The 12,812-nt window shown below is 39.6% G+C and overlaps 1 protein-coding gene across 1 annotated transcript in view; it reads left to right on the top strand.

Annotated features, from left to right (window-relative positions):
• Window positions 1-12,812, top strand: part of INO80 (INO80 complex ATPase subunit) — a 62,631-nt gene that overhangs the window by 41,079 nt on the left and 8,740 nt on the right. Inside the window, exons 26-29 of the mRNA XM_057403992.1 lie at window positions 1,160-1,385; window positions 7,085-7,212; window positions 8,773-8,867; window positions 11,290-11,362. Coding sequence (XP_057259975.1) covers window positions 1,160-1,385; window positions 7,085-7,212; window positions 8,773-8,867; window positions 11,290-11,362 — 522 coding nt within the window. The remainder of the gene's footprint in view (window positions 1-1,159; window positions 1,386-7,084; window positions 7,213-8,772; window positions 8,868-11,289; window positions 11,363-12,812) is intronic.

The following is a 12,812-nucleotide window of genomic DNA, read 5'->3' on the forward strand; positions in this document are numbered from 1 at the left end:
CCAGCACTCTTGTCTAAACTTGCTTATAAATAGCTTTTGTAAACACCCCAGAATGTTGGCCCAAAACATATTTATATTCAGGAAAAATAGAAAGAAGTTGGTGGTGATCCGCATTTTATTGGAATGATTCTTGTGCTGGATAGGTGAATTGTTGTGTATTTATAGTTGTGTGAGAGTGTTCTACTTGTGTTTGCTTGGATCACATGGTTTAACTCCTGGTGAAGTATCAAAACTAAAACCCAGGCTGTTGTGGTGTGTACCATGGCTTAGTTCCGCTTTTGGTTTTTATTACTGCAGTATCTTTAAGTTGTCCCTTGCCCTGGTATGAGTGAGGTAAGAGAAAGCTCTGGATTGTACAAAGGCCAGCCCTGTCTGCTGGAACAGGTTCCTTACCTAAGGATATTACAGTCGTTGGCATACAGCTGTTCGGCTAACATGGACCTTCTGCTTTCTGTACAGTTTTGGGTGGGTGTGGCAAAGCAGAGGGAGTTAAAGTGATGATGGAACCATTCCAGAATAGCTCACATGGCATGAAATCAGAGTTGCTGTGTTTGCAACACTAGTCTGCCCAGCTGAGTTGTATATACTAAAGCAGGTAATAGGGAAAGGAATTCGGAGAATAGCCAGAAGAAAAAGATCACCCTGTGCTCACTGGCACTGTTCCTGCAGCCCATTTCTGTTCAGTTCAGCTGTCAAGCCCAAGAAATGTGCTGTTCCAAAATAGGGATGTTTCCCTGTTCATTTGTTTTCCTTTCTAATCTATGTATCTTCCTAATATTAAATCATCACATGAGTTTCTGTTAAGGATGATACGTAAGTCTCATCTGTGGTAGGTAAATACTTGACTGTGAAGGGCATAAATGAAAGGTGCAGCAAGGACACTTTTCCTCTCAACTTTTCTATCAGTTGTGTGGCAGTTGGCATGAGGCATTGTTTATCAAAAGGCAAGTAGTGTGTGCCTGGTTGTTCATGGGACTTTTTGTGGTGTGGGGAGGTGTTGCATCTTTGCTTATTTTAAGCCCAGCTTAAGATTTATTCCATTTGTACATGTCAGTAACTTTAATTCTTAAAATTTGATCCTGTGGGAAGGTACCTGAACTGGAGATCTTGGGATGAGGGGAAATTTGAACAAGAATATTGATGATTATTTAACTTGTAGGTAACAGCTGTGCCACTGGAGTTCTACTGCAATGATCGAAGTGCAGAATACGAGCGCAAGGCACTGAAGGAAGGAGGATGTCTGGAAGCAAAGCAATGTGTACTCAATGGAGCCCCTGAACTAGCAGCTGACTGGCTGAAGCAATCCTCCCAGTTCTTCCCAGAGTATCCAGGAGGGCTGTTAGGGATCAGGCCTCAGAACGGCTGGTCTTTTATCAGGATACCAGGTAAGTTTGGAGGTTGTCATGGAACAGAGATGAGATAAATATGGACATCTGTTCTTCGGTGGTAATTACACTTGGTTATGGGCTTTATGAGGGGGTGGTTGTGTATTTACGTGTTTATTTTTCCTCCTGAGTGAAAGTTAACCCTGGTATCTTAAAACACACCATGATTTCACATCCTGTGTCTGCAGCAAAGCTGTCCATGGATACTGAAAAAGCCTCACACAAACTTTTCTAATGCTTACAAAACCCTCCTAGCATGTTAGCCCCCAAATTGACTGTAAAGAGAGAGATTTGCTTACTGAAGCAGTCTTCTGTCACAACCAAATACTGTTTTGAGGTTGGAGATAGGAAGATTGCTAACAGTCATATCTTACCTCTAAGTGTGTTGGAAGGCCTTTGTATTGACCTAAAAGATCTTCTGTTGGTCTTCCTTGTGAAAAGATAAAAATTACTTGTAGCAGTGTACAATGAGAAGAATGGGTTTGGAGACCAAGTTAGAGGAAATTGGCCTGGGCAACAAGGCATGTGGTGTGAGATTTGCAGAGGTTCAGTTGGAATAGAGGACTTACTCATGCTTCCTGGTAGAGCAGGAGAAGATGATGTACCAGTGTACTTGTAAATATACTTCTTTTTTTTTTTTTTCCCCCAAGAATTAGACTAAAGTAATCCAAGATTTCCTAGAATTTGATTGCCAGTACTGCATTGAATTCCATGGGGCAGACATATTCTGGCTGTCGGAAGATGGTCCTGAGCAGTGAGCAGAGTTCTGCAGAAAGTACTAGAGATCTGAGAGATAGCCAAGAGGAAAAACAGCTTACACTGCCAGATGCTAAGTTATTCCCAGACCCTTTTGGGTCAAGGATGTTTGGCAGGGGAAGTTAGTACAGTAGAAGGAAAATGGCCTTTTGCTTGCTACAGTCCGGTTTAAGAAGGTACCTCATAAGTACTTGGAGTCATTTGAAGCACGTGCATGTTTGTACCTATGTAATGGAGAAACCCTTTTTCATGAGCTCTCACTAGACTATAGTGTTAAGTGACAGTTGATGACTTTATAGTTTTTTCAGGGATTCATTGAATTATCCATTATTTGGGAACAGGAAGTGAATTGCTGTAGCAGAAAGGAGAGAAATAGTGAAGGGATAAATTAAGGTGGATGCATGCAGAGAGAAATGAAGAAAAGTATCAGATGTAGCACTGAGAGAGGGCTGCACTCTCTTCAGAAGACTTCCATTTAAGCTGATGACTTTGATGGTTGGGATGAGTGTGTATGTAAAGCCTGCATTTAGGAGATGTTGGAACTGCAAGTGAATTTAAAGAAGAGTAATTTCATACAGCTGTGTTTTAGTTAGGTGGAAGGTAGCATTCAAACCTAAACTTAATCTGAAAGGAAAGGGCACCTACCACTGCATACAGCTGTGTTTATATGTGCAGAAGCATGCACAGTGCATTACAGAAAACAACTGATACACTAAAGGAACCATTTGCAAGGCTGAAGTCTAGCAAGTGTCAAATGGAATGGGTGGTGTGAAGGTCTGCAGTAAATGGGTGGCAAGAAGAACCAAGGGATGTCTCTCTCCTAACCCTCATCTATCCTCTCCCAGTCTCGGTGTTCCCAGTACCCTGGCAGCAGGCTCAGCTGCGATCACTGTGGGAATCTCTTGAGGCTTTTCCTGTTCTTTGAAAGAAAAATGGTCCTGGATTAAATGGCAGGAAGTGTCTGAGTCCTTTTAGCATCGATAAAAAGCACCGGCCTCACTGGCTGTTTACTGTGAGAGTCAGCTAGCTCCTCACTGACCCCATTGTGCCGTGCAGACTGTCGGGAGGGGAACCAGGGGTGTCAACTGGAACCCAGACTTTATCTCTCTTTCCTCTGCATTTTCATGCCCAGAGGCACTTTTTCTCATTCTCCAGAGAGCATTGAGCCCAGCTACAGTCATCAGCCAGAGCTCCTGACAAGGGTTATTTTGAGTCATAATCGTTCATGGCTGTTCTTCCCAGGCCATAGGATCCCACTGCATCCCCATGTAGATGATTTATGTCTGTATCCCTGCATAGCTGGAGGCAGGGACTTTTTATTTCAGACTGAAACCTAAACAATATCAGTTGACACTTACTTTCTTTTTGGTCTGGTTCTCTTTTCTTGTTTATTTCATGCAGTGCTGAAGAACCCAAAAACTGCATCCTTGGGAGAGTTTTTTCACGTGCAGTCCAGGACCATCTCCTGACTGGCTTCAAATTTCAAAAGCTCTTTTCATGCTATTAAAAACACAACATTAAATATATATATATCTACGTATATATCTATCTATGTATCTATATCTCCAAAGATGTTGTAATTGGAGTTTTTCACCAGTCATTAAATATGGAAAAGGTAGAATTGCAAATTTCGGAAATGCCATATAAAAATAGAAGTAAACCACCTTTTTCGTCCTCCAAGATACAAGGGAATGAGAAATAGAGAAATTAGAAGTAGAAGACCCTTTCTTTTTTGAGTACTCATAGTGTTTCCTGAAGATGGCATGAATAAAGTACATTTTCTCTTACCACTTCCCGGAATTTGTCCTTTGAATCACTAGGTGGCAGGCTTTAAGCATGCAAAACTGTTTGATCTTACAAAACACAATGTTATCAAGATAGCACATTTAGAGATGCCAGGTTAAAGTCAAATGGTTTTCTCTTCCAGAGACATAAATCTTTTGTTGTTGTTGTTAGTTCTGTTTTGCTTTCCAACCATAAAAAAAAGCCAAACCCCACAACTTTCTCACCAGTGCAGTCTGCTCTGACACTAAGATATTGGAGAAATTATGAGCTGTTAATAAGTTGGTAACTTTTCAGACTGTAAGACCATCTGCAAATAAGTTCTTTACTTGTAATTTGTATTTTATTGCTATTTAAAAATAGTAGCTTACACAATGGAGACTTAAGGAGCCAGCAGCAAAGGACACTCATTGTTTCCACTTGCCAAAACTTAATTCTACCTATTTATGCCTGTGTGAGAGACACCGGGAGCATTTTGCTTTTGGAAACTTGCTAATATGTTAATCTGAGCCAGTCAAGACTGACGCTTGAACATACCCTGTTTGTTCTCCATTTCCTTCCAGTCAGATGGCTTTTGGTTAATAATCATACTAGTTTGTCATGTATATCTAGACTTTCCATGTTGCTTCACTCAATTTAATTCATTCTGAAACAGCAAGCTGACCAATTACAATAAAAGAATGCCATGGCTTTATGGATTTAAAGGAAAGAATAACATTTCGTATAAACATTGCTACTGTGCAGACTTGGAGTTTTTTTGGTATTTTAAAACCAAACAACTGCAAGTAATTTCCATTTTTACTTGATTGCTTGAGTTCTAAGCTTGTTTTTCTTTAGAAGAATTCATGAAACTAGTAACAATAGTTAATAGTATGTAATTGAGTTCTCTCTAGAGATGAGTGTGTCATTAGAAATATGTTGCACTTGGAACAAATACCATCCAGAGCTGTGGTCTAGAGTTTTCTTTAGAGTATCTCTTTGGCTTAGCTCCTGAGTTGATGGATTCCCTGAGGTGGTTGCTAATGATTCAGTCAAAGAGGTGGCACTTGCTCCTGGCAAAGCAACAAGATCACCCTCAGAAAGGAAAGCAAATTGGAGGAAAAACAGTGACTGTCTGGATAGGGGGACAAGCAAGAAAGAGCAGAGCTCTCTTGTCTTGGATTCTTAACTAGTGAATTGCTGGAGCATGGGTCTAAACTTACCGGGGAGTTCACAGCATTGACTTCTAGTGCAAATAGAAGAGCTGATAATTTTAAGCATTATTGACATCTCAGTTTCTTGAATTTTGGAAAGGAGTATTGTTGGCTCCTTCTTCTGATGTCTAATGTAGATCCCATTAGTTCCAGCATCAGGTCCATTATTTGTATTTAAGCTAAAGATGTTTTTTGAAAGAAATATTGATTGAAGTATTAACATGATGAAGAGTCTCCCATGTTTCTGGATTAAAGTGTTTCTGACTAGTTTTTCTTCACTATTAGAGGGATAAGAGGGAAATTTGCCTTGGTTTTACACTTCTAATAAGTCACTGGATACTGTGCTCTTCTCTGCTGGTATACAGTTCTCTTCAGTTGTTAAAAGCCTTTGTCCAAAAGAGGAACCTTGAGTATTGCCATTTGCCCTTTGAAAAATTGAAACAAACCAAGTTTCTGAATTCCCTTACTGCAGGAAAAGCTTTTTAATACAGTGAAATAGTGGGGACTTTTCCTGAATGCTTTCTGTTTTTTACAGCCTGTCTGAAAGGTGTATTAAACCTGGGCAAACCTGCTTTTCTTACCAAAGCCCTTGAACCTGCAAGAGTCAAACTTAGCCCTCTGTGCCGCATCACTGCACTTGGGTACTCATGGATGGTATTGTTTGCCATGCTGATAAGCCCTTTTTAGGAGCACTGTTGTGTGATCTGTACTCCTCTCTTCCACTAGTATGGACTTGGTTTTAGCTGTATGAAAATGTTCAGGTGAATAATTTCATTTTTATATGTACCTTTTTAATGTAGCTGGAATATTGTGCAAGGCAGTTAATTGCCTTCCAGAAAGCTGGATTTTCTTCAGCCCGTGAGTTAATTCATTCTGTGCAACAAGAAGTGTGCGGAAGTGTTACCTGCTAGACATGTTGAAAATATTTGGGTTCTGTACTAGCCTGCACCATCTGCAGTTGTCAACTTTCCGTTTTGGCTGTAAACCTAAAATCAGACATCCCAAAGAATAAAGAATCATCAGTGGCCTTTCCAACTGATAATTTTTTGGAAGAAAATGTCTCTTTATCCTCTTTCAGTGGTAGGGTATTGTTAACTGAAGTTTATGTACAGAATGTACAAACAGGAAGATCTCCTTCCTGAAAAATACTTCATGAGCAGTGCTGAAACAGAGAGGACATAAAGTATAAAATCTGAAGTGACTTAAGAAATGTTTCCAGATGGCAATCTTTATTTTTTATTTTTTTCTTAAAGGCAAAGGGCAAGGAGGAAAAAGAAGAGTTAAGGCAGTGCTGTGAATCATAGATTCATAGAATCATTAGGGTTGGAAAGGACCTTAAGATCATACAGTTCCAACCCCCCTGCCATGGGCAGGGGCACCTCACACCCAGGGCTCTGTCCAGCCTGGCTTTGAACACTGCCAGGGATGGAGCATTCACAACTTCCCTGGGCAACCCAATCCAGTGCCTCGCCACCCTAGAGAACTGTTCCTGTTCTTCACTTTCTATGTTAGTGAGGGGTTTGATCTCAAAACTAGATCTGTTGAGGGTGAATACAAAGCTCAGCAGCAGGTAGCAGCGAATGTCCAAAGGACAGTGTTTTAACATGAGAAGTGGAAAAAAATTCTTCAACTATCAGGGCGTGTTGTGGTTGTTGATGTGGTCAGAATCCTTAGATGAGGGAAATGGCTGTCCAAAAAAGGATTGAGTCTGTACTAGTGAGGAGATCAATCTGTGATGAAATCTTGCCATGTGGGTATATTCATATACTCCCATCTTAGCAAACAGAAGTTATTGTTAGCAGTGTGACTGTAAGTGTCAGCCAGAAGAGGTGTTGCTGTTTCTCTGATCACAGCTCATTACTTTAGGGATTATAATGCAGTGAAGTGCTGGGAAAACTTAGAACTTAGCTTGTTGCATGTAGCTGTTCTGGCTTTATTAGTTACCTGCTTTTCATCCATTTCTTTTAGACAAAGAGAGTCTGATCACTGACAGTGGAAAACTTCATGCTCTTGATCTTCTGTTGACACGGCTGAAATCTCAAGGACACAGAGTTCTCATCTACTCCCAGATGACACGGATGATTGACTTGCTGGAGGTAGGAGAGCTGTAGCCTACAGAAGACAAATTCTGAAGATGCAAATTTAGCAACAGTGTTTTGGAGAAAATACTGTCATTTGGGTGCAGCAAACCTGATGTAAAATTGTACTGAAGGATATACAGTAAATGCATTAATATGGAAAAATAAGAGCTGCCATACAAAGTTATATCTAAGGTCCAGTCTAGTGTTACACTTCCAGCCGTGTACAGCAGCAGATGCTATGGGAAAAATGTACAAGAGGGGTTGCATAGCTCAATTATCCTCTTTTGCTGGTTTTAAACCGCTTCCTTGTGTTTTCATATGATGCTCATGTGCCCTTTCATTGGAAGGAACAGGGAGAACAGTCAATAACTGTATGTTGTTTATGTTGCTTGTAATTTCACAGACTTTTACTGTTTTCCTCTATCATCTTAATCCTGTGCGAAAGTTTGATAGAAGTTCTCTGGCTTATACAATAGGAAGGAAATTAGGAATTAAGGCATTACTTGTTATTTAAATACAGCCAGTCTGCCTCAGAAAGGAAAAAAAAATGAGTATTCGATTAGCAGCCATACCACTAAAGGGCTGGTCTGAAAAGGCATTTGTAGGAGAACTATTAATTTGGTTTCCTGTTGGTGATACTTACAGTGGTTAAAAAGAAATACTTTTATTTCTCTGGGCTTTTGTGGAAGACAGCAAAGTTTGAGGTTTTGGTTGGGTCTGAAAAAGGAATCAGTGTTTTCTGTTAGCATTCTATTTAAAGGCTTGGGAGCACACCATTTTGCTATTTGACTTCCTAAATGTTCAACTTTATTTGTTGGATAAGCCCCCTAGCAAGTTTCTCTTCCTCCCCACCCATGTAGCAGAAGCTGGAGTTAAGCAAGCTAAAAATCAAGTAAGGACTCAGTTTGTAATAAAATCCTTCCAGAAGTTATATAGCAGTAGATACAGTAGCACTGCACCAGCTGCTAAGGAGAAAAATGACTGCTACTGCTGAACCCAGGGCAAAGCTATATGACCCGAGAGATCGAAATACATCTCATCTGCCTACTTGAATATGAAAGGACAGAATATGTCCTATTTCTTTTAACTGTGTCACTGTAAGTGTTGTGGTATCATACTAACCTAATCTATGCAGGGCAGAGATCACAAACCTTGTTTACAGACTTATAAACCCATCTTTATTTGATTTCCCTTCAGCTGAAGAACTGCAACTTAATTCAGCCATTAGAAAATGGCACATATAAATACAAAGAGTAAAATTACCTTCTTTCAACAGATAAGGATAAAGTAGTGTTATTTCATGCAGATGTGTATTTCATATTTTTTAAGCTTATGCTTGTTTTTTCTCAATGTGTTTGCTTTCTCCTATATGAAATTGTCCATAATTTCAGTGAGAATCTCATTATGTTCATGTGATAAGGGGTCAGATCATATTCTGCATGAATATTTGATGTTGCTGAAATTTAGGGGATTTTTTTTTTTTTTTCAATTAGCAGTTCTGGTGTTATTGGGTTTTTCTGGAAGATTGAGTAGTTTCAAGAACAACTCTATTTATCTGCTGTGTCCCCTTCACAGGAATACATGGTTTATAGGAAACATACTTACATGAGATTGGATGGTTCTTCAAAGATTTCTGAACGAAGGGATATGGTAGCAGATTTTCAGAACAGGTAATGTATTGTACAGTGTGTGCTAAATTGTGTGTACATAGAGAGCTGGTATTAGATGTAATGGAAATAGATGAAATATGCACTTAAATTATCTTTCCTGATATCAAACGGGCCTCTCATGTGAAGCAGTTTCTAAGAGATTTGCTGACCAGTAGTCAGTGGTACTGATGTTTAGGATTTTGTCATCAGTGAAACAGTATTGGAAGCAGTTTTAGTGTACCCACTTACTGTGCTTCTTGCCATTCCAAATATGCTATTGCTTGTAAAGAAGCTCAGGAGAAAGGCAGATGTTCTTTGGTTATTATATACCCTGACAGTTGACACTGTGAAGATGAGATTGAAAATCTCACATATGCTAGAGCTTTGAAAATGACCTATTTTGCTGCAAAACAAACCATTCAAGCATGTTTTATTAAGAAACCTTAAACTAGTATATAAGTGATAAAATGGGGATTTTATTAGATAGTAAGATATGCTATAAACCTTTTCATTTAGTAAGCCAAAATGGATGCTTGCAATCCATTTATGGGCACATCAAGAAAGGAAAGTGTGTAATCATGTTGTTAGAAGTTAATATAGTTTAGTATAACTTTGTCTCCACTAGGGCACATTATTTATAATGATTGAATTTATGGTTATTAAGTTTTCATTTAATCATGGGATGTGGCTTGACAGGATGTCACTTTGGTATGATAGTTCAAAGTAGGGTTATCCTCCCTGGATGTTGATGTGAGCTTTTAAGAACTTCTGTTTTTCAGAGGAGTTAGGTTCATAGATGGTTTTTTATTGCAGGGTGAAAGCAACATTTTAGACTAGAGAACAGTCCTTGTGTTAGTGGTCCCAAGGTATCATAGCAGAAGGTAGGAGGGAAGCTATATACAGCCTTTCAGGCTTAAAGATCTGAAGGACTGTGTTGCAATGATGAGTCTTCTAGTGAGCTCCTCAGAGCAGTAAAACTTGAAAAGAATGTGTGCCAAATACCTGAAGCGAGAGGACCATGCAGTATTTTTCTGCTGGTTTCCAGATGTGAGAAACGGGTTCCTCCTGGAATCCTGACACTTCTTCCTGTAAGGTCCTTTAACCAAAATAAGTGAAGAAGTTTGTTTTTATTAATGAACAGAATGCGTTTTTATTAATGAATAGAACAAATGAAGAAAAATAATCATTTCAGCAGGAAATCCCTTTGAAATACAGGTCAGCCAGTCTAAACAAGGATTCCTATTAAAATGGTAGTTGAGTTCCTCTTATACATGATTTACTGATGAGAAATATTTCCAGGAAAAAAAGCCTGACTGAGATTAAACTGTCCTGCAGGATATCCTAGCAAGGTGCAGAAAATACGTAGCTATGGAATGATAATTTGTTCCCCTAGTCTATAGCACTATCCACTTTCTTTCCTTGCCATATGGCATTTCCAGAAGGATTTCACAGGTGACTGCCTCTATTGCACGTTCCACTGTTGTTACGAGATTGAAAAGTTTTCCTGGCCAAGGATTACCTACACTGTGAGCAGGCACCTGCTGGCTCCTTTGGCTTTGAATGTGCGAGATGAGGTCTAGAGATTGACAGCTCAGCTTCAATTCCTCCCAGCTGTCCATAGGTCAGGGTGGAGTTTTGTACTTTTAGATTTTGGATTCCCATATGCATATGGACAGTATGTATGCTGTATGTATATGGACGTACCAAAAGGACATGGCATTGCAGTGTCTTCTCTTAAGCAGAGGGCCTTGCTCTGTCACTGCTGAAGTATAGTATGTCAGCCTATTTGGACTTCTTACTAGTATCATCTGCTTTGTTAGTGTCAACCTGTTCACAGATCCATTTGGTTGTTCTGGTTATGGTTAACAATTTTAAATACTGCTGACCCCCCAGTAGCACTTGTGAGGTTCATAACCTTTGTGAAAATCCTGATTTCACTGTTACCACTTGAATTTTCAATAGTACTTGGTCATCCTTCATAGAGACCTCTCTTCTGGTTTGTTCTGTTCAAAGCACCCTATTTAGAACAAAACTTGCATCTACACAGTTTCAACATTTATTTATCTTTCTTTATCAATTGAGCATTGTTCAGGCGAGATTTTTTCAACAGTGATCAGTTCTGTGAAACAATGAATTGTTCTTTGTCCATACGAAATCTGAATTTCCGTTTCAGGCAAGATAAACATGCCCTGTTTTGTTTTGATAGAGATTAATAGGATGCTATTGCAAATTGAATGTTTGCCTGTTCCAACAGTCCTGATTTGTAGATTAACTTCTCTCATTCATATGTTTTTTTTTACTTGACCATGAATGAACAGCACATAATGTTCCAAAGTGTTCAAGTAATAGAAATAGCCCTGTTCACTTTGTATGGGCCAAAAAAATTTACTTCTGTGGTTATTTCTTGTTTATCACTCACAATATAAATCTTTTTCCTCTATAGGAATGATATTTTTGTGTTCCTGTTAAGCACAAGAGCTGGAGGCTTGGGCATTAACCTTACAGCTGCAGATACGGTAAGTGAAGTTTGGTAAAGTAATTCAGAATTAAAAGATCATAGAATCATAGAATAGTTAAGATTGGAAAGGACCTTAAGATCATCCAATTCCACCCCCCCTGCCATGGGCAGGGACACCTTTCACTAAACCATGTCACCCAAGGCTCTGTCCAGCCTGGCCTTGAACACTGCCAGCGATGGAGCATTCACAGCTTCCCTGGGCCTTACAGTGCTTCACCACCCTTACAGTAAAGAACTTCCTCCTTATATCCAATCTAAACTTCCCCTGTTTAAGTTTTAACCCATTACCTCTTGTCCTGTCACTACAGTCCCTAATGAAGAGTCCCTCCCCAGCATCCCTATAGGCCCTCTTCAGATATTGGAAGGCTGCTATGAGGTCTCCACGCAGCCTTCTCTTCTCCAGGCTGAACAGCCCCAACTTTCTCAGCCTGTCTTCATACAGGAGGTGCTCCAGTCCCCTGATCAGAGGAGGCCACGAGGATGGACTTATTCCAGCAGTTCATGTCCTTTTTATGTTGAGGACACCAGAACTGTACAAAATACTCCAGTATTTATATATATAGTATGTAGTTTTCGGTATAAATATTTCTTTGCTTTTCCTGCCTCATATGCCTACAACCACCATTCCTCCTAAGCTGCTCATGTCCTGCCTCCCAGCCTCACTTTTTATGTAGGAAAATTGGTCTTTCTGTAAGAAAGTCAGCACTCTTAGCCGCGCTGCTCAGTGTTTTCAGTGCAGCCATCCACATCATGAAATTGCATAACCTTGCTTACTTTGATCATAATTACAATATAGTATTACCTTGATGATAAAGTTGTAGAATACTGGACACATGATAACACAGTTTTGGGTTGTATTTGGAAGCATATCACTTCTCCACACATGCTTTAGTACCAGAGTCTAGAAAGGAGGGATGATTGAAGGGGTCTGCAGATGCACTTGACATTTTCATGCAGTGAATGCTGTTTCATGTGTGACTGTTTGCTCTAAGGTTCAGCTGCAGAGAAATCAGTAGGACAAGTGTTGGTTTTGCTTTTTCCTGTGCACAGAAGAATGAAGCAATGCCTCTAAAAGTACAGTGTATTTTGTAGTTGAATATCAGCTACTTGGGAAGGATAAATTTCTCCTCCCCCTTACTCACCCGAGGTGTAAGGGCATACTGATTTAGATGAATTACAAGAATTTGCACTCTGGAGCAGCTGTCACTAATCACTAGGGAAGGAATATTGACTTACATGACCCATTCATTTTTGCAGTAACGGCTATTCTTGTGCTTCTAACCCAATACCTTGTGTGCATGCAGATTTGACCCCAGGACAGCCTGTAGTCCTTAGCCCCACAAAGCCAAAGAACTCTGAATCAAAAATACTACATAATTCTTTTTAAAAAAATACCCCATCTTATCTTCCTGTCACTTACAAGAAATAAGAAGAAAGCAAGTATCTGT

The sequence above is a fragment of the Pezoporus wallicus genome, unplaced genomic scaffold (assembly GCF_028554395.1).
Source record: "Pezoporus wallicus isolate ANWC-B61680 ecotype Strahan unplaced genomic scaffold, APGP_CSIRO_Pwel_v1 contig_8673, whole genome shotgun sequence".
NCBI lineage: Eukaryota > Metazoa > Chordata > Aves > Psittaciformes > Psittacidae > Pezoporus > Pezoporus wallicus.